At 39.9% G+C, this 20203-nt stretch overlaps 2 protein-coding genes across 2 annotated transcripts; one reads left to right on the top strand and one right to left on the bottom strand.

Moving 5' to 3' along the window:
- Positions 1-1471: 1471 nt before the first annotated feature.
- inaa (internexin neuronal intermediate filament protein, alpha a) lies at positions 1472-3941 on the top strand. The gene is made up of 3 exons (XM_076285042.1): positions 1472-2503; positions 3065-3189; positions 3677-3941. The coding sequence occupies exons 1-3, from the start codon at positions 1472-1474 to the stop codon at positions 3939-3941; spliced, it is 1422 nt and encodes a 473-aa protein (XP_076141157.1).
- A 1738-nt stretch (positions 3942-5679) lies between these two features.
- Positions 5680-13856, bottom strand: pcgf6 (polycomb group ring finger 6). Its single transcript, XM_076285610.1, has 10 exons — positions 13530-13856; positions 12924-13023; positions 12630-12726; positions 12399-12454; positions 12231-12290; positions 12020-12137; positions 10972-10999; positions 10562-10660; positions 8166-8252; positions 5680-6542 (listed from the first exon to the last, which is right to left on the bottom strand). Exons 1-10 carry the CDS (start codon positions 13635-13637, stop codon positions 6498-6500), a joined length of 798 nt encoding a protein of 265 aa, XP_076141725.1. The 5' UTR covers positions 13638-13856; the 3' UTR covers positions 5680-6497.
- Between the last annotated feature and the right edge of the window lie 6347 nt (positions 13857-20203).

Below are 20203 nucleotides of genomic sequence, written 5' to 3'. Positions count from 1 at the left end.
AGGAAATATCTAACCTTTAAGGACACCAATTTTCTTAGTGAATGAATAATGTGTCATAAATAAATAAATGTCCTTCCTTAAAATACAGGGGTCATAAGTATTGACACCCCTATGTTAAATTCCCATAGAGACAGGCAGATTTTTATTTTTAAAGGCCAGTTATTTCATGGATCCAGAATACTGTGCATCCTGATAAAGTTACCTTGGCCTTTGGAATTAAAATAGCCCCACATCATCACATACCCTTCACCATACCTAGAGATTGGCATGGGTGTTATTTCAGTTAGCCTATTAGCTGGTTTTATTTGCATTGAGCTCAATGAGCATCAAACCAGCTAATAGGCTAACTGAAATAACACTCATTGCCAATCTCTAGGTATGGTGAAGGGTATGTGATGATGTGGGCTATTTTAATTACAAAGGCCAAGGTAACTTGGATGCATAGTATTCTGGATCCATGAAATAACTGGCCTTTAAAAATAAAAATCTGCCTGTCTCTATAAGAATTTAACATAGGGGTGTCAATACTTATGACCCCTGTATTTTAAGGAAGGACATTTATTTATTTATGATACATTATTCATTCACTAAGAAAATTGGTGTCCTTAAAGGTTAGATATTTCCTCATTTTTCACTTAATGCATTAAGATCAATTTCCAAAAGATTATTTTATATTCCTCTTTTCAGTCAACTTTAGCATGGGTGCCAACACTTTTGGCCATCACTGTAACTGGCATGAGTAAGGTAAGGTAAAAGCAACGACCGAAATGCAGTGTTGAAACACGTGTATGAAACGTAATAAATATGCAAACACTGATCCGAAAAAAAAAACTCGTTTTTGGAAAGTAAATGTTGACAGGTATGGGCAAACCTGTTGCTAACATTTACTTGGATTTCAAAGATCACTCGAAACGAAAGTGATGTTTATTCATAATAATATAGCTTACACATTTGCCAAAAAGACGTGGGCTCGACCTCTCACTGATTAAAAAGAATAGCCTAGGCATAGCTCGACATAGCCTACAAAAGTGACTGGAGTAGGCCTACCCCAATCCAGACTGTTAAAAAGCCCTAACAGGGTAGGCTATAATTGTAGTTATTATGTATAACCTATTAATCTAAATAGTTTTTTCTTATTAACATAACTCATTTTCCCCGGAGTCAGGGAAGGCTGATGTTGAGAGTAGGCCTAAGCCTAGGCCTACATCAAATGGACAGTTCCATTCGGGTTTATCTAGTCAAACTTTATACTTAGCCTATAGGCTATCAGGTAAGTTGAAGTTTCTTTTGAAAATAAAGGCAACCTGTATACATAGCCTACACTGAGAACTAACGTCATGGTTCTCTATAGCAGTTATTTATGTCAGAAACTATGCTAATGAGATTATTGTTTGGAACAGTCCAACTGGTCCCGCTCGGGCTATATAAACGTTGGCAGAACCGATTTTAGAGCTCCTGAATAGTCGCCGAAATGAATTACGGATCTGATCACTACCTTTCTTCATCGTATAGAAAAATATTCGGAGATGTGGCCCGTTTTTCAGCCTCTACCTCAAGAAGTTCCATGTCCTCCAGCGGCTTTAGGTCGCAGCCTGGCTCTCGTGCGTCCTCACTGGGACACAGAAGGTCGGGGCGCGCATCTTCTTTCTCTCCGGTTCCCAGCGACAGCGTCGATCTAACTCAGACCTCAGTGATCACCAATGAATTTAAAATCATACGAACAAATGAGAAAGAGCAACTACAGGGTCTTAACGACCGATTCGCAATGTTCATCGATAAAGTGCGTACCCTGGAGCAGCAAAACAAGGTGTTGGAGACGGAGTTGGTCACTCTGCGCCAGAGGCACAGCGAACCATCCCGCCTGACTGATCTGTATCAGCAAGAGATGCGGGAGCTGCGCAGCCAGATAGACGAGCTCAACACCGAAAAGTCTCAGATTCTCATAGAAAGGGACAATATAGAAGATGATCTGCAAAAGCTGCGAATCAAATATGAAGACGAGATAAGGGCAAGAGAAGAGGCTGAACAGGCGCTCCGGTCGTACAAGAAAGACGTGGACGATGCAACCCTGGTTCGCTTGGACCTGGAGAGGAAAGTCGAGTCTCTACTAGATGAGATCAATTTCCTGAGAAAGGTACACGACGAGGAGGTGACGGAACTAACGAGTATGATGCACGCAGCCCAGGTATCTGTCGAGGTCGAAGTATCTAAACCCGATCTCACCGCTGCCCTGAAGGAAATACGAGGTCAATATGAGTCGCTGGCTTCAAAGAATCTCCAGTCTGCAGAAGAATGGTACAAGACAAAGTTTGCTAATCTAAATGAGCAGGCCGCAAGAACCAACGAGGCTATACGAGCCAGCAAAGAGGAGATAGGTGAATACAGAAGACAATTACAGTCCAAGACTATTGAAATTGAAACTCTGAGAGGAACCAACGAATCACTGGAACGCCAGATTCGCGAGATGGACGACGCACACAATATGGACATAGCAGGCTATCAGGTCAGGCAACTAATGTGCTTCATTTTAACCAAAGCCTCTATGATAATGCAATCTGTTTTTCTTCCATGACAAACTACCATGAAACTCATGTGCTATAAAACTAATATAATGCATAGGCCTAAGTGTAAAATTATATAAACTGTTTGGGAAAACCCCACACACGAGAGTTGGCGCCTTGTCCATGGTGCTGAACTCGGAACACTCGACCCGGGGTGGCTTATTCCACCCACGCGACTGCTTGTAGAAAGAGGATTGCTTAAAGGCAATTAGCAAGGTCGTGGTCTCAGTGGAATTGCACTTATATGAAATGTATTTATTTTAGAGTATTACCACGTGGGATAATGGCTGTAGCCAATGATTTGCAGATAAAATGGCATATTGTCAAGTGGTGTGATAAAGCACTCTTTTGTAGTTTGAACATCATGCTATGGCTATTAATCTGATTAACCTACATCCCACTTGGTGTTCAGACAGAGATGCTTAAAGCATGGCTGGCTGTTGTGTTTCTGTCATGGTGGTCATGTCACATTGTATGAAGTGAAGGCTGATTGTTCTCAACAGGAATCGATTGGGCATCTTGAAAATGAGCTTAGAAGTACAAAGAGCGAGATGACGCGTCACCTTAGGGAATATCAAGACCTGCTGAATGTTAAGATGGCCCTGGACATTGAAATCACAGCATACAGGTATTTCACTAAACTGTGCTGATTTCAACAGCGTTTTTCTTGCGGTAAATGTTAGTAAAAATGGTACCAGTGTTACAAGTTACAGCATGCAATTAAAATAATAACAGTTTAGTTCTGCAATGACTTTCAAGGAGCTATGGAAATGCTGTGTGTTTATGTTTGCCTTAAACACACTTGGACAAAGGGGAAGTAAAATGTTCAGGGTGTTTTGACAGGTCTGGAAAGACTGTAAACATGTGGAATTACTAGTCTTTAAAATGTCTGGACGTTTTGCTCAAAGCAATGTAGTACATATATGCACAAAACAAAACTGACCATGTGCTGATAATATTGAGGCTCAGGTCAAAACCCCAACAAAAACACACACTTACTTTACAAAAGTACAAAAAGGAGCATCCTTAAACCACCCTGAGTATTACTTCATGTAGGCTACTTTCTCACTAAAGTGTCTTGTACTTGTTCCTTCCCTTAAAAAAAAAAAACAAAGGAAACTTCTGGAAGGTGAAGAGACACACTTTGGCACAGGCATGATGTACCCCATTCCTAACCATGTGCCTAGCCAAAGCTATGGCTACCAGACCCGCACTTACACCAGCTCCAACCGAAACCCCAAGAGAGAGAAGGAAGAGGAGAGTCAGGGCAAGTCCAAAATGGCTGCACAGCAGCGGGAGATGTTTGAGGAGATCATCGAGGAGACCATTGTGACCAAGAAGGTAGAAAAGAGTGACCTGGTTGATTTAAACTCCAACTAGACCAGCAGTGTCCTTATTCAATGGAGTGAAACTGTTCTGTTTCCCATATCTGTCCATAATTACATAGCCTATAAAGTAGTCCACCCGTAATGTCATCACAGTGACTGTATACTGCTTTGAATGTAAACATGTTATGTATTATACAATACACTGCCAGTAGCTGTTGTCAATTATGTTTACAATGAGTGATTTTATCACTTTGAATGACATTTCAGTGCTAAGGAAAGATGACCTTTATGTTTAAATGTGTTTGTAATTCTGTGTCTATAAGTCTTAGATCTATACATTCAATCTATTGTCTAATCCAAAACTGACATTTGTTTTTCAGTGTTGCCTCATAGGATTCACAATGTAAACAGGGCATAAGGCTATTTTCAGACTGATTAAATCAGGAGATTTAAGCCTAGGTTGTTCATATCAGTCCAACAGAAAATTCTTAATTTTCACTGACCTCTGAGCTATTACTTACACAATAATAATAAAAAAGAAAAGATACTAGATACCATTTGTCTTTGTTTTAGATATCCTGTTTTAAAATGTCACAAGTATCATCATGGTTGTGGTAGTGTACCTTGACAATAGATGTATTCACCCTTTCACAGTTCAGCTTTATTTCACTGAACTTCAGTCAAAAAATCCCCGCTGTTCTGAATGGTTAAACTCCTGGATTTGAAATGATCCTCGTTCCAGTGAGAGGGGGACTTTTTCATTCTAATGGAGCCCCCTGCAAGCCATGGCCCTCTGTCAGCAATCTCTCTAGACAGCTGATAAGATAGCAAAAGATATGATTGATTCCTGCTTCGTTCTACACAGCTGACCAATGCAGATCCAGGCAGGAGCTGAAGGGTCTGCCATCGACCTCTGTCTCAACTGACCTTTAAAGGTGGAATCATTAATTGCAAAATGGCCCAACTAGCTCAACAGCAGCTGTGAGTTTTATTGTAGGAATATCTGTCATGTTCCTGCATCAAGAATCAGGTACAATCATTTGCCCAAGATGCAGAAACGCTGAGACGTGTGAAGGGAGAGGAAATTACCACTTAATCAGGTCAATATGCTCACTGAATTTTAAAGCGATAACAAATTGTGATCTTCATATCTGCCAATTCATAGCACATTCCTGTACTTTCATTATTCCTGTATGAGGTGGAAGGTCTGTATGAAAAAAAAAGCCACAGCACTGCTGGAAGAAACGGTCACTACTGAGTCGACGAAGCAAACGGCAGTCAAAGGGACTGTTAATTTTAGCTCTGCAGATAAGCAATCTCCTGGGACTGTGCGGCCGTTACCGTGGATACCCTTTTCATCCACAGGCAAAATCCTCAGTGGTTCCGGATCTGCTGTCTGAATCTTTCTTTCTCTGTCACCCCCTCTTCAATCATGCTTCACCTCTCTTCACAGCTCCTTTTCTACCGTTTTCACACTTTTGTCGTCCCGTGATGGCGAGACGTTGGTTCAGACGGATTCCGGTCCAACTCTTAACGGCCTTAAGATAGAAATATCTCTTGAAGTGACTCATCCACCAGCCTTGCTCTTAAGAGGATAACCCTCCATACACTAAATAGGGTAATTACTCACAAGGAGAACGTGCCAGTGGGCATTCACACAGAGATTGATGTTGAAGATGCCAAAGAAGCCATTCATGATCAATAGCCCTAAAATGATCATTTAACACAGTGTCCATCCAAATCACAGAAAAAGCGATAGGGTTCGCAACAAATTAAATGACATCTCGAGGTGAAAAACAGGTTTTTTAATGCTGTTACCAGTGTACAAAGTGACATCTGGTAGTGGAATATATCACAGTGTAAATACAAAAGATCATCACACAATTGAAAAATTATGATATCTCTGTTATGCATGTGAAATGTCACAAATTAGACTTATTTTTGGTTTCATATTTGAGGGTTAAGATAGACTCACAGCAGTTGATTGAAAACCAAACTCAGAGGACAAAGGAGCATTCAATTTTAGAAATAATAACAGCAGTTAATGACAAGACGTAAAGCTGGTTGTTAAAAGTAAAACCATTTCTTATGAGGTCCCTAATACACACACACACCACAGCAACCCCAGAGAGCAAACAGCTAACTTAAACTCAACTTTATCCTTCCACTCTCACAGAAAATGTTGATTAATATCAGAGCCCTTCATAAGAGATAAGCAGCAACCCTTCACCAAAATTATTTTTGCAGACAAGTCACCTTTACAAAACAAATCATGGCAACAGCAGGAAGAAAAGTCATTTCAGACTTCAAGCCCTTGTTTCCTTTGTGCACAGAGGTACTGGATTTGTGGATATGAGCCCTTTAGTTTACAAAAAAAAAACAGCAACACAAACCAGACCCGGCCGAAAGCCCTTCCATTACAGTAATAGGGGTTTGTGCAAGAGCATACAAGCTGGCATTGAAAGAGAGGAAGTTTACTTAAACAAACCCCAATAAGGCATTGCATAGAACTGCAGAGGCTTTGTGTCCTGAGTCTCTGTCACAGATTTCATTTCCGAGGTTAGCTGAGTTTCACAGTGACCGCAGGGTATGGCGCTTCATCCTCCATTTAGTCTGACAGCACGATTCCAAAGTGAAGAACCAGCAAGCCGTCCTTTGTGGAACAAATGGAGGAAAACAAGAGGGTTAGGTTCTATAGATTGTCATATACAGTACATACTTCACTCAATTCGGGGTTCATTACTAGTTAAGTGGGTACATGATTCGCAACTATTATATATATACAGTCAAAATAAACCCCATGTAGTCTCTGTATACAGCAGTGTGCATCACCCCCTACACCATCTCTATCCCAGAGAATGTCTTTTGTGAGAACCAACATGTGACAGCAGGGTTGGTGTGGGATCTCCCTGAATGTCCTATCCCTCGAACTGACCCACAGGAATCACTTGCAGACAGACAGAGGCCCTGCCGGTCACTGTCGACCTCTGATCCCAATCAACTGGTTTCTTCAAAATGCCTGGCCCACGCGATGCAAGGATAGAGCCGTGTCTCTTAAAACCAGCCTTTAACAGGCTTCAGTAAATGTTTGGTGGTGTAAAAACAAGAATAAGACGCAAACTAACCACATTCCACGTCTGTATTCTCATGCATCATGTCTGGAGCCAAAAAAGCTCCTTTTGGTTTCAGTCCCTAATCTCAGATCCGACACAAAGGAATTGAGTGTGATTCAGAAGCAGAGGGGTTGACTCCCTTTTGTCGCTAGGAAACACACCTCTGAGCCAGACCTCTGTCTCTCCCACAGGAGTAACGCTGACGTCATGGCTGGGACAGCCGGAGTACACTGGGCATAAAAAAAAAAAAGTACACTCTAAACAAAAGACTCTGAACCACTCTGAAAGAACTGAACTATCGGTCAGCCACCGTGACCAAATAGAACACCACACAATCCTCAAAAAGCCACTCACACTAATCCAAAGACGAAAGGGGAGAGGAATGGTGGCTGAACATGAAATTGGGTACCAGTAAAGCCCGGCGGCTTGATAATGGGAACGGAGAGACAGGCAGTGGACTGGAAAATCCCATCCAACCCAGAGGAGCTGAGTCATAGGCTGCAGAGCCACTGTCAATTTCCATCTGAATTAAGATGCTCAAGGGACCAACCAAAAGGAACAAAGGCTACCTGCACTTCCGTTCCTAGAAAATTGCTTCGAAGGGAGTCTCTCTCTCTCTTTGGTACATATTCCCACATTCTTGAATGCAATGCACTGAAACATTAGACTTTTTCAAAAATAGAATCATGTTTGACAGCTGATGTCAAGAGATTTTATTTTCTGTCCTTGTGTTAAAAAGCTGTTCACGTGGCAGGTATGAGAGTGTTTCAGAGGTTGCCATTTCCCTCTGTGATCTTATTCCACATCAAAATTAAGATAACAGCTCTTGCGTTCTCTACCATTCTGGGGCTTGGGTATCGTATTTTCCAGACTATAAGTCACACTTTTTTTCATAGTTTGGCTGGTCCTGCGACTCAGGTGCAATATATATTTATATATATATATATGTTTTTTTCCTCTTTATGACACATTCTTTGACTGGTGCGTCTTACAGTCCGGAAAATACGGTAGTTTTATTGTGGTTTACCGTCTCATTTCAGCACTAGTGGAAAACCTGGAGAGTGCTTGAGTCCCTGTGTGCATGTGTGTGCGTGTGTGTGTGTGTGTGTGTGTGTGTGTGTGTGTGTGTGTGTGTGTGTGTGTGTGTGTGTGTATTTATACACCTGCAGGGCGTCCTGTCCCACACTGCTGCGCACTTCCCTGAGAGATCGACAGCGTTCCAGGAGCTGCTCTCCACACACCACGTCCACCTGCAGGGAGATACACATGATAGCAGAGCTTTTTAGACATGCACGCACACACGCACACGCACACACACACAAAAACATAAAAACAAATCAAACAAAAGTACACACATAATTTATATGCTGAGATATACTATATAATCAAAGATTTCCCAGGTGGTCAGACATAATAGCCTCCTCTCTCTAATGCACTGCTGTGCTATCCTTAATCTTTAATTAGGCCAAGGGTGAAGCAGTGACGGGCTCAAGCTAAAATGGTTACAGAGATCGAGCTAGCGAGCTGTGCTCTTTAGCATGGCTCAGCAGCCAGGAGCTGTGGCAGAGCAAGTCAAATGGTAAATGGACTGCATTTATATAGCGCTTTAATCAACTCCTCTGAGCACCTAATGGCCTCCTTATACCAAACAACTTTGACAATTGTTTTTCTTGTCACCTCTCATCATCCGGACACTCCATGCCCCCGTCGCCCCCACCGGCCTTGCCCTTCTCGTTTGCTCACTCATGGCTGCTCCCCTCCCTTCTCAACCCCTCCCCTTCCCTCTTGTCTGGCAATCCGACATTTTGCGTGTGGCACTCTCAGATCAGCCCTCACTAAAGACTGGTGAGCGACAGACACACGGACAGAAAGAAAGAGAGGGGGGAAATTAGCTTAAGCCTCTAATCCAAGTTTGACCATCTAACAAGGAAACACGCAATGAGCCCACACTGACATTTTTCCAGGATCATATAATTATTTTTAAGAGCACTTGATTCAAAATATCAACCAAAACATAAGACGCCTGTGTATGGTAGCCTTCATTTCATTGAAGTTTAGGTTCTCAGGCTAAGGCTGTAGGCTTTCAGTCAGATTTAGCACTGGCAGTCATCAAAAAGCCAGCAGACCATTCAGGCTGCATGGAGAAGCCGTGCCATTGGGGCGCTCCAGATCCGATGAGAGCAAAGTAACATGCTGTGTCCCACAGGGGTCAGTGCTCAGGCCCATTCTGTTCATAATAAGTATGCTCCCACTTTGACATATAATCAGACAACATAGCATCGATTTTTACTGACATTCGGTCTACATTAAAGGTAAACTATGCAGTATTGGCAATTTCCTTACTGTTTTCTCAGTTTTTGCTTCTTTTTCGCTGGCTCTGTCATGACGAATGTCTGAGAAACTCCATCGGTACCTTTTTCTAGCCGGTGCCTGGCGTGTATGTGTATTTGAATGCAGTAAAGCAATTCGTTACACTCGTTATACTTCCTGACACTGAGGCCGTCGGCCCGCCGGCCCACAGTTGCAAGGGTGGTTTTTCCTCTCACAGGCACTAGGGGGAAGCGAGACGGCCACCATTCACCCCGAGAAAAGTCATATAACCATTCCAATGACTCTGAAGCTGTTAAATTAAGGTAAATTAAGCTAAAAAACTAGCATATTAAGCTAAAAAACCTGCATAGTGTGCCTTTAAAACACAACCCAACCCGGTCAACCCAATTTAAACTCTCAACACCTGTGTGACATCCATTCTGGATAAACAACAACTACAGTTATGCCTATAGTTATGATTATGAGTATGATTATCATTATAATCATTGGAAGCAGAAATGTGGCTGGCATAGTCAAAGACCCCACCTGTCTATCTAATAGCAGAAAAACCATGCATGTTTTTCAGGTCACATAGAGAAAAACAGACCGCAAGAATACCCTGAGATCCTGTTGTCCACACACAGCAGTCTAAAGCAATGTGAGCAAAACAAAGCTGTAAACAGTCACAAGCCCCCTATTTTTTTTCTCTCTCTCTCTCTCTCTCTCTCTCTCTCTCTCTCTCTCTCTCTCTCTCTCTCTCTACCCAGGAGAATGATCTTGCATCAGCTGGTTCACAGCCCAGTGGAATTGAGGTGGAGTCAGCTAGTGAACAATGTTGGGGGGAGAAAAGACAAACCTTGAAGGACTGCTCATTTCATAGAGGAAAACAAAGGCAGTTATGTTATTGCTCAAGAGACACCAGACACAGTCACCATTCTCCATTTCAGCACGAAAAATCAAAAAGAAAATCAAAATATTCTTCCTTTAACGATTTCCACACACAGGCACACATCACAATTGAACTACTGGTATCTTTATCTTGAGAGAGAACCACTGCCTGGGGTCTCTGATAACTAATCCAAGCCGTGTTTATGTCAGTGAGTGGACTCCTATCAAGGTAAGTGTATTTGGGAGCGTGTGTGTGTGTGTATGTGTGCGTGTGTGTGTGTGTATGTGTGTGTATGCGTGTGTATACAGTATGTGTGTGTATGTGTGCGTGCGTGTGTGTGTATGTGTGTGTGGACTCTACCTGGCAGCTCGGTGTCAGCTCCATCTTCCGCCTGATGAAGAGTTCTACGTGGCGGATAGTGGCTTCCCCCGACACGCGCACATACTTCCTCTCTAGGGGCTGGGAACAACATAGCACTCATCAGCACTGCACAACTGCATATACATGCTCATGGGAAACTGTCATGTCTGGCACATATTGTAAAATTAACTATTTGACAAATTTTAGTCACCATGATACAGTTTAATGAGCCAATAATTCACTTTAAACTATTTCTGTCATGAATGACATTAATTCAAAAACTGGACTGGTATGTGCCACTTATAGAGGATACCTCTGTACATGACTGTCCCTACTTTGGCCCTACTATGTTCAATATGTTTTTAACTAGTCCCAGAAATACCCATGTAAATAAATCCCTCTGGATTTACCTTGTAATCCCCAATGCCTTCCTCTGCCCTGTAAAAAAACATGACCACCCAGGCAATTATTTCACTACATGCATAGGAATATGATTACATTATCAATTTTGTCATTTTCATTCTATTACAATAATACTAAATTATTAAATGTTGTGCAATGTTGAATACTATGAAAGACCACCCAGTGGGGAAAATATTACTATATATCAGGTACTAATATGAATATAGTATAGATAAACTGAGCTAAACTAATTTAAACTAAATTAATTCTACACCAGAACTCCACTGAAACTTTATAACCACTATCCTTCCTATCTTCTAAACAAAAACAATCTGCAAGGAAATTCTTGATAACTTGTTTGCATTAACAGTTCACCTGTTATCACCAACATAAGCCAGAGACTGTTGATAAAGCTTAACCGTCTCTGGTTGATGGATATTTTAATGTATCTGAATAGAAGAATCACTACAATGATCAGGTCAGCAAAGATTTGTGTGTTATGACAAAGCTTAGTAAGATGTTACATCTTTGAATGAGCAAAATTATTTGCAATTCTACTTAATATCGGAATATTTCCATTTTGCCACTAGCAAAATTGTGGACTTGAAAAGGTTAAAACTGTAACCCTGGTTAAACGGAATTCACATTCAACCATAGCCCTACCACTACCAAAATATGTTTCATTCCCCCACAACACTGGGTCACTGGGTGGCATTCACCAGGACACTTTTGCATGTGCTTTCCTGTGACAAATGTACAGTAGCTTGATGAGAAGACAGAGTTTCCTGAGATTGTGTAATATGTACACCCCTTTCGCAGATCAGTTGTATAGTTTGAACACAAACGACGTTAAGACTCCTGATCACAAGAAAGCAAGTAACGCAATCTGAACATTACAGCGATTCTACGACTAGTGAAGTCTGTGCTACCCATTATTTAGTTACTAGAATAACTTACACCAAGATGACAATACATCTCAATACACAACACACAGAGTCGGAACCTTCTTTATACAGCCTATGGTCGAAACACATCATACAAAGGAATTGCACTCACCCCACAAACTCCAGCACCAGCGAGACATCGAGTTCAGGCGGGATGGTAAACACAGGATGGGGCATAGGGTCTTTCTGAGCTTTCTGCACCTTGGCTTGGGCTGCAGATTGGACTGCAACTACAAGGATTGATTACACATCCAGAATTTACAAGCTATAATTTACCCAAAATGATTTTAAAAATAAAAATAACAAAACATCAACCGCCTTACATGTCTTTGGAATTTCCAGTCCTCTTTCTTTGTAGAATGCAACCATCCGTTTTCTTTCCTCTGACACATGAAATTAAACAATATCACATCAATTGGAAATGCAATGAATAAAAACATGATGTGCAGAAATAATTTGCAATGTTCTTTATTCTAATGATAGAAACATACGTTCTTCCAGATGGGGAACCATCTTGTAAACAATATCTTGCAGCTGTCTGTCTGGCCTGAGGGAATGCAGAGGAAAACAAGAATGATGTCAGAAAAGCAGCATGGGTTATGGATATTACATCAATTACAGTCACAAACAAACATGCACCAGCATTATGTGCATTTCAACTGATGATCAATAGTATCAAGGTTGTCATCATGTACTAGCAGCATGCCCATGAATATGAATACCTGATATTATACAATGGCTGTGTCTGATGTACAACAATGGCACAATTTGGACATCTGTTGCTGTAGAAGAAGTATTTCACAATGCAACTCTTGCAAACTAAAAAAAGACAAAAATGGTCACAACAAGAGTATAAACATCAACGATTCAACACTTACATTATATATTGTAATGTAGCTGCTATCCCTAATACAATCCGGTGCAATGGAGTTCTTACAATAATCATTGTTATTCTTATTCTGATATCTTAATCCACACCTAAACATTATTTGTGTGAAAGACTGTAAGAAACTCACATGTGTGTAAACATTCTGTTATGGTAGTGGCATCGATGAGGAAACCGTTGCAAAGGGAACAACGAATATAGGGATAGAAGTCCCTGAGGGGTAATGCACGCTAGAAGGAAAGCATAAAACACACACATTATGGATAGGAACACACTATAAACTAATGCCATCGACTTACAAGCGTCCGCTTCAGCTAGGCTAAATAGCTACATGTACGTGCGGTAGTGGCCAGTAAGCCAGCTAACGTTAACGTTGCTAACGTCGACGTTACTAATTTTGCTTGTGTCCAAGCAACTTTTAAACTGATTTTAACACGTTACAATAGTCGGTTGTCATCACTGGTTGCACTGGTGGCACACGTTTTCACAATAAAGAAATTAGGTTGAGTAACGTTATACGACTTGCAAAAAATCATTGAATGACAGTGAATTAATGTTACTAGTGTCCACATCAGATACGTTAGCTAACGTTGACGAACTAGCTAACGTTGACTGTAGCGATGTAACGTTAGTTAGTCTACCTGTAGAGCGCCAACATTGGGTTAACACTACCCTCGAGTTTATGGTAGAAAGTGTAAAAAGAACCACTGGGAAAGAAACCAGTGTGCTGACAAACCTCGTCGTCAGTGGTATCTTCATCTGATGGATCCATCATGTTGCTGTCAGAAACGTTAGTTTTAGAAATGTGGTCATTTGCATTTGCATTCTCTAAACCGTCTTCCATATCTTATCTTAACTTGACTTCCTATTTTGTTCGCAGAACTAGGTTCCCGGTTGCTTTTTAAGCCTTCTACCGTGTCGTAAGCTGTTCTTCTAATTACTTTTGTTATTACAAATAATACAATACTTTCTCTAAAAGATCAGCACCATAATCCACACTGCAAAAGAAGTCGTTTGGGTCCTCAAAACAGCTGCTGTCTTTTCGGCGCGCTCACGTTCCTTGTTTTCCTACTTCTTCGATTAGTTTCACTGTTTCAGAACACTTCTATGATTTCACGTGTTAATACCGCCTCCTGCAGGTCAGACGGCACACCAGCAATCTAAAAAAAGAATCCTCTCAAAGGATGGATTTTTGGCCCAGTGTTTTTATTGACATGTTATCGACATAGGCTATTGGTGAAAGTCTGGTAATTTGGCTGTCACACACACACACACAGTAGTCTAATTAGACAATGTAGACATACAATAGCATAACCTATACCCTACAGGCAAACACAAAAAGCCAGAAATAGATTGCTTTCTAAAAGAAAAAAAAACGATGTACTTAAAAGTGCCATAGGAGTGCAAATAATAATATTGTGCATCGTGAAAGAGACTGAAATGTGATGAGGGAGTATATGTGCAATACAGTAATTGTAGATGTGACGCTGAATGTGGTAACTCTGTGACGACACTAGTGTCAATATGGTCAGCTGTTTATGAGGGTGATGATGATAGGACAGAAGCTGCGTCTTGTTGTCTTAATTGGCATATGAGGTTTTGACGCCTGTCCAGGTTGTATCCAGGATGTGTGGGAGTCGTTGATGATCGTCCCTGCATTCGTCCTAGTTCTTGAGGAGTGTAGGGAAGCCTCAATCAGTTTTAACTGTGTGTTACAGTCTGTTTCTGTCTTGATCCGTGGTTACCCCGAACTAGACTGAAATGGAGGAGCTCAGTGCACACTAGATTAGAAGAACTGGAATAAGCAGCTCCAGTTGTAAACTACTTCGTCAGCAGTTGCAGAAGGTAAATGGAGGATGGAGTTGATGTCAGACTCCCATTTAAGGTCTTAGAAAATGCTAATTTCTTAAAAACCTTAAAGTCCCTGTGGTTAAAACTGGGGTGTTGGGCACTGTGAGGAGGAGCAGTGCTGAAGAGTGTCTCCAAAAATCCAGTTTTGTTAATTTCATAGATGTTTATGGAGTAAAACTTGTGTCACCTTAAACCGAATTTGAATATGAATTTGAATATACATTTGAGCAATTTTATAGGAAAAACGAATTTGAATAGTATATGTTGAAACTGAATTCATTAGATTGGAACTGAATCCCAGTCAACTTGAAATTGAATATAATATTTTGAAATTGAACTCATTTGCTCTGATACATAAATTATCCTGACTGAAAATTTCGCTCTTGGAATTTTCACATTCAGTTCTCACAATTCAGTTTCAAAACGTGAAATTCAATTTCAGTCTACTGAGACAAAAACTATGGAATGTTTTTTGTGACAAAATTAAATAAATAAATGAAATATGAAATCAATAAATCAAATATGAAATAAATAATTAAAAGTTGAAATAAATAAATAAAAGATTAAATAAATAAATAAAATGTGAAATAAATAAATAAAAGATTAAATGTAAAAACCATATATACATTGACATTGACATTGACATTCCATATGCACGGTCATGCAACGTGCCATGAAATAAATAAATACGTCAGTCAGCCATCAAGGCGGGACCTAACCACTGATTGCTGCCTGATCAGCTCTGAGTCAGCCTGTACTGGCTTGCTACCTGTGAACCACACTGGACTAAGGACATAGCTCAGACTTGTATCATAACTCACGAAACATACAACAACAAGGATTTCATTCTAAATTCATACTTTTGGGAAGATATCAGGCGTGAAAGCGTTCTGTCATTTGATAGGTCTGTTTGCTGTGTCTGAGGGTTGATAGACATGCTATGTGCACATCTAGAGCTAGCGCTAACAGTTAGCACAAGCGTTAGCTAGTTATCGACATCTACAGAAAGCGAACTTCTATCTATGGCAAACGACTTTGCTATTGCTTCTATTTATAGTAGGGTGCCCAGACGTCCCAGTTAACTTCACTTGAGCTGAATTCACCTCATTTGTTATATGATACATAAACAATAAAGCTTGAGATGCCCATGCCGTGAACTCTTATTATGTGAGTGTCAGTGCCAGCTTGCTAACGTACATTGCCCAAGCAGTGTCCACAACTTTCCAGAGACTTTTTAGTTCTCAATATGAGGGTATACTGTAACTCAGCAACAAGGATTTTTGACAGCACTAGATGCTATGCTTTTACGTCCTGATAACTCACAGCCAAGAGTTAGCAACATAGAACACACAATCTTTCTGAATGAAAATGCCTAGCTTATGGCTGTTAGCAGTAGCACTAGCTTTTAGCTTCTATCAATGACTTTATTCTGCAGAGACCTCTCCAGAATATATCCCGCCTCCTAACTTCCGTATCCATCCAACTTCCGGGCATGAATTGTCTATGGGAAATAACATGGCGTTTTGAAAGATCGTACCTGTCAAACTCTGTAGGTGACAAAGTAGAAAAAGCTGCTGGGCAGATTGACCTACACACTTCTGCCATCTAGTTTCCACTGGATTTTTTGATTTTCGGTGCCGTTTAAGTAGTATAGTCTATAGTATACTACTTAAACGGCACCGACAATCAAAAAATCCAGTGGAAACTATATGGCAGAAGTGTGTAGGCTAATCTGCCCACCAGCTTTTTCAACTTCGCTACCTACAGATGTTTTACCGGTATGATATTTCGAAACGCCATGTTATTTCTCATAGACAATCCACGCCCGGAAGTTGGATGGATACGGAAGTTACGGAGGCGGGACTTATTCTGGAGAGGTCAAGTCATGCTCACAAAGTTTGATTTTTTTTTCAGGCAGCAACCAATCAGCGGCTAGGTCCCGCCTTGATGGGTGACTGACGTATTTATTTATTTCATGGCACATTGCAAGACCATGCATATGGAATGTAAATGTCAATGTATATATGTTTTTTACATTTAATCTTTTATTTATTTATTTATTTCACATTTTTATTTATTTATTTAACTTTTTATTTATTTATTTAATCTTTTATTTATTTATTTCAACTTTTAATTATTTATTTCATATTTCATTTATTGATTTCATATTTCATTTATTTATTTAATTTTGGCACAAAAAACATTCCATAAAAAACAGCTGGTAGCTAAGGAAGAGCAATCGAGTGCAGAGCTATTGTGATCACGTGACTAGTGCCGAGCATAGTGTGGGCACCTGGTTTGCACGGTTATTAGATCTGCACGATTCATAAAACACATTCCGATTGTAGGCCTACTGTCTTACCTACCGTTTATATAATTTTAAACAAATAAAACATCTGTTGCAGTATTATTTCAAACTTCTAGCTTGTCAAGCCTTGAAATACAGAACTAGCCTAGGCTACCCAGCCATCAAACATCGATGTAGCTGCTAGCCTACTTACCTACCGTTTTTGTAATTTTAAACAAATAAAAAATTTCAATCCTTGAAATAAAGAACTACCCAGCTAGCAATCAAACATCGATGTATATATATATACTTAAAATTTAACAGGGAACAAATTAAGATGTTGGTCAGACTATAATAAAGAGAATAGCAATAATAAACAACCATGTCAATTCAATCAATAGCCTAATGACACAAACAATGAGAAAAAAGGGAAAATAGCAATAATAAACAATAATGTACATTCAGTCAATAATATAATAAAAATAACAATAGCATGGTAACATTATGGAGAATATCAATAATAAACAACAATGTAAAATTAATCAACAGCCTAATGAAAATAAAACAATACTATACAAACCATAAGTGTTAATGAACTAAGTGCATGTGTCTTTAGACCCCTGTTAAAAGACCCAAAACTATCACAGGAACAGAGCAACTCATTCCACCAACATGGAACCAATGAGGAAAAGTCTTGAATTTGACCTATGACTGGTCGACACAACAGACGCTCTTCAGAAGGCCGCAGTGGGCAGTTGGGGATGTACGCCTTGATCATTGAATTAAAATAACAAGGAGCAGATCTGGTCAGTGTCCTATAGGCCAAAGTGAGAGATTAAAATTTAATTCTGGCTACTATAGGGAGCCAATGGAGAGTAACTAGGAGAGGAGTTACATATGTCCTCTTTGGCTGATTAAAGACCAGGCGTGCTGCAGCATTCTGAATCAGCTGTAACAATCTTGCTACACAAGCAGGTAAGCCAGCTAATAGTAACTTACAATAGTCCAGCTTGGAGATGACCATGGCCTGAACAAGAAGTTGTGTGGAATCCTGTGTCAAATAAGGTCTGATCTTCCTTATGTTGCAAAGGATAAACCTACATGATTTTGCAATTGCATCATATCTAATATCAGCTGATTACACACATAAACTGTAAAATTTAGATTGCCCATACATTTGGAAATCCATTTGGAAATCCTTCACCACCAATGGCAAACAAATAAATTCCAGAGAAAACAACAGTGGACATGTTTATTAGTGTTTTACAATATGTGTTTCATCTAGCAAAGATATTCATTAAGAGAAATCAAGTTTCGGTGTCCATGTCTGGTCGGTGCAAGTCCAAAGGTCCATTGTCCTCAGTCTATCTCACTGTCCACTGTTCATTGAGGCCTGTCAACCTATGAAAATAAAACCAACAAACAATCAGTGTTTAGCTTAAAGGTCTACTGTGAGTCTTTCTCGTTAATAGTTTATTCATCTCTGTGCAAAGAGGTCTCATAAGCATCAGGCAATCAGGATACAGTCTGTGCACCTAAGAGACAATCAGTTGTTTCTCACACACACATTCATACCTTGCATCGTATACATCATACTATATCATTACACCTTCTCTGCACACACACATGACTTGGTCAATACAATGAGTTAATTAAGAACCAAGGACATTTCTATCGTCATACAACACATGATTTGCAATCTACACACAAATGACTGAAACAGATGTATCAAGACAACACACGGTTAAAGTATTACTAGTTAGGTTACTGTAATATACTGTGTCTATTTCTCAATAACTTTTACAAAATCTGCATGGAGTCGATAAAGAAGCATAAATCAGCCTGTAGAAATACTGTTAAACTAGGGTCTCTTGAGTCTTGATCATATTATCGATATAAAACATATTCAGTTTGAAACTAGTTCTATTAGAAGCTAGCTACCATTTGCTAACAAAGTTATTGCAATCCAGTTGCCTAGCAACATCACGGCACGGCAGCATTGCCCAAAAAATGGCCCCATGTAGCATCAGCTAACAGACAACACAACGATGAAAAAAGCTTAACTAGGGGGATATATCCAGTTTTGCTCCATGAATGTTACAGTTTAACCAGAGATTGTAACGTGTTCTTACAGGCCTAAAAGGCACAATGATATGACAATGACCAATCATATTGTTCTATCAAAGAGTAACGTTATAGTAGCCTAGCTGCTAACTGGTTCTGAACTATGGAAAAAAACTTTAACTTAGCTGCTAGTCGATGAAACTATGCTGGCTAGCCAGCCAGCGCTAGCATAATGTACATTATATTCACGTACATATAAAGTAACGTTAACAGACATGCCATATGATATCAACTTACTTGGAGGTTTTCAGATGTGCCAGTCGCTTCCATCTCTTCTTTTTCTGTCCGACACTGTAAGGAGGTTCAGGCACTGATAAAGATCAGTGGGTTCTTTATAGATCAGTGGGTTCAGGAGACAGCTCGCTAAGAGGGTGCTATGCTCTTTGCTTCGCGCTCGGCACTAGTCACGTGATCACAATAGCTCTGCACTCAATTGCTCTTCCTTAGCTACCAGCTGTTTTTGTCTCAGTAGACTGAAATTGAATTTCACGTTTTGAAACTGAATTGTGAGAACTGAATGTGAAAATTATTCCAAGAGCGAAATTTTCAGTCAGGATAATTTATGTATCAGAGCAAATGAGTTCAATTTCAAAATATTATATTCAATTTCAAGTTGACTGGCATTCAGTTCCAATCTAATGAATTCAGTTTCAACATATACTATTCAAATTCGTTTTTACAATACAATTGCTCAAATGTATATTCAAATTCATATTCAAATTCGGTTTAAGGTGACACAAGTTTTACTCCATAGATGTTCTTCCTGCATCAGCCCACCACCATCATGGATGAGTCCAGTGTCGTCTGCAAATAAGATATTTGTCAGTTGCAAACATGGAGTACATTAAAAATTGTCCAATGTTCCCATGTCATGCAAAATCCATGACAGAATAGGGCAGTTAGAATCTATGAAACTTTACTATGAAACACAATGTCATCAAAATGTCTTATATTTTTTACATTTCTCATCTATTTTGAGTTCCTCAAGGCACCATACAATATTTTTTCATGTCACAAGATGGTCTTTTATCAGAAAAAAGAGTATCACTACAAATAAATCCCTGTTTCTCTAAAGTGTAGACTGAAACTCAGAAACAGCCCCAACCCTTACACTAAACAAAGTCACTCAAAACTGTTCTGCTCATCTA

The sequence above is a fragment of the Alosa pseudoharengus genome, unplaced genomic scaffold (genome assembly GCF_046254945.1).
Source record: "Alosa pseudoharengus isolate Yale_2024_CS ecotype anadromous, Long Island Sound unplaced genomic scaffold, YU_APseudo_1.1 YU_APseudo_1.1_scf_15, whole genome shotgun sequence".
Lineage (NCBI taxonomy): Eukaryota > Metazoa > Chordata > Actinopteri > Clupeiformes > Clupeidae > Alosa > Alosa pseudoharengus.
Note: the sequence above shows the minus strand (reverse complement) of the source record. Positions and strands in the feature narration are given on the sequence as shown.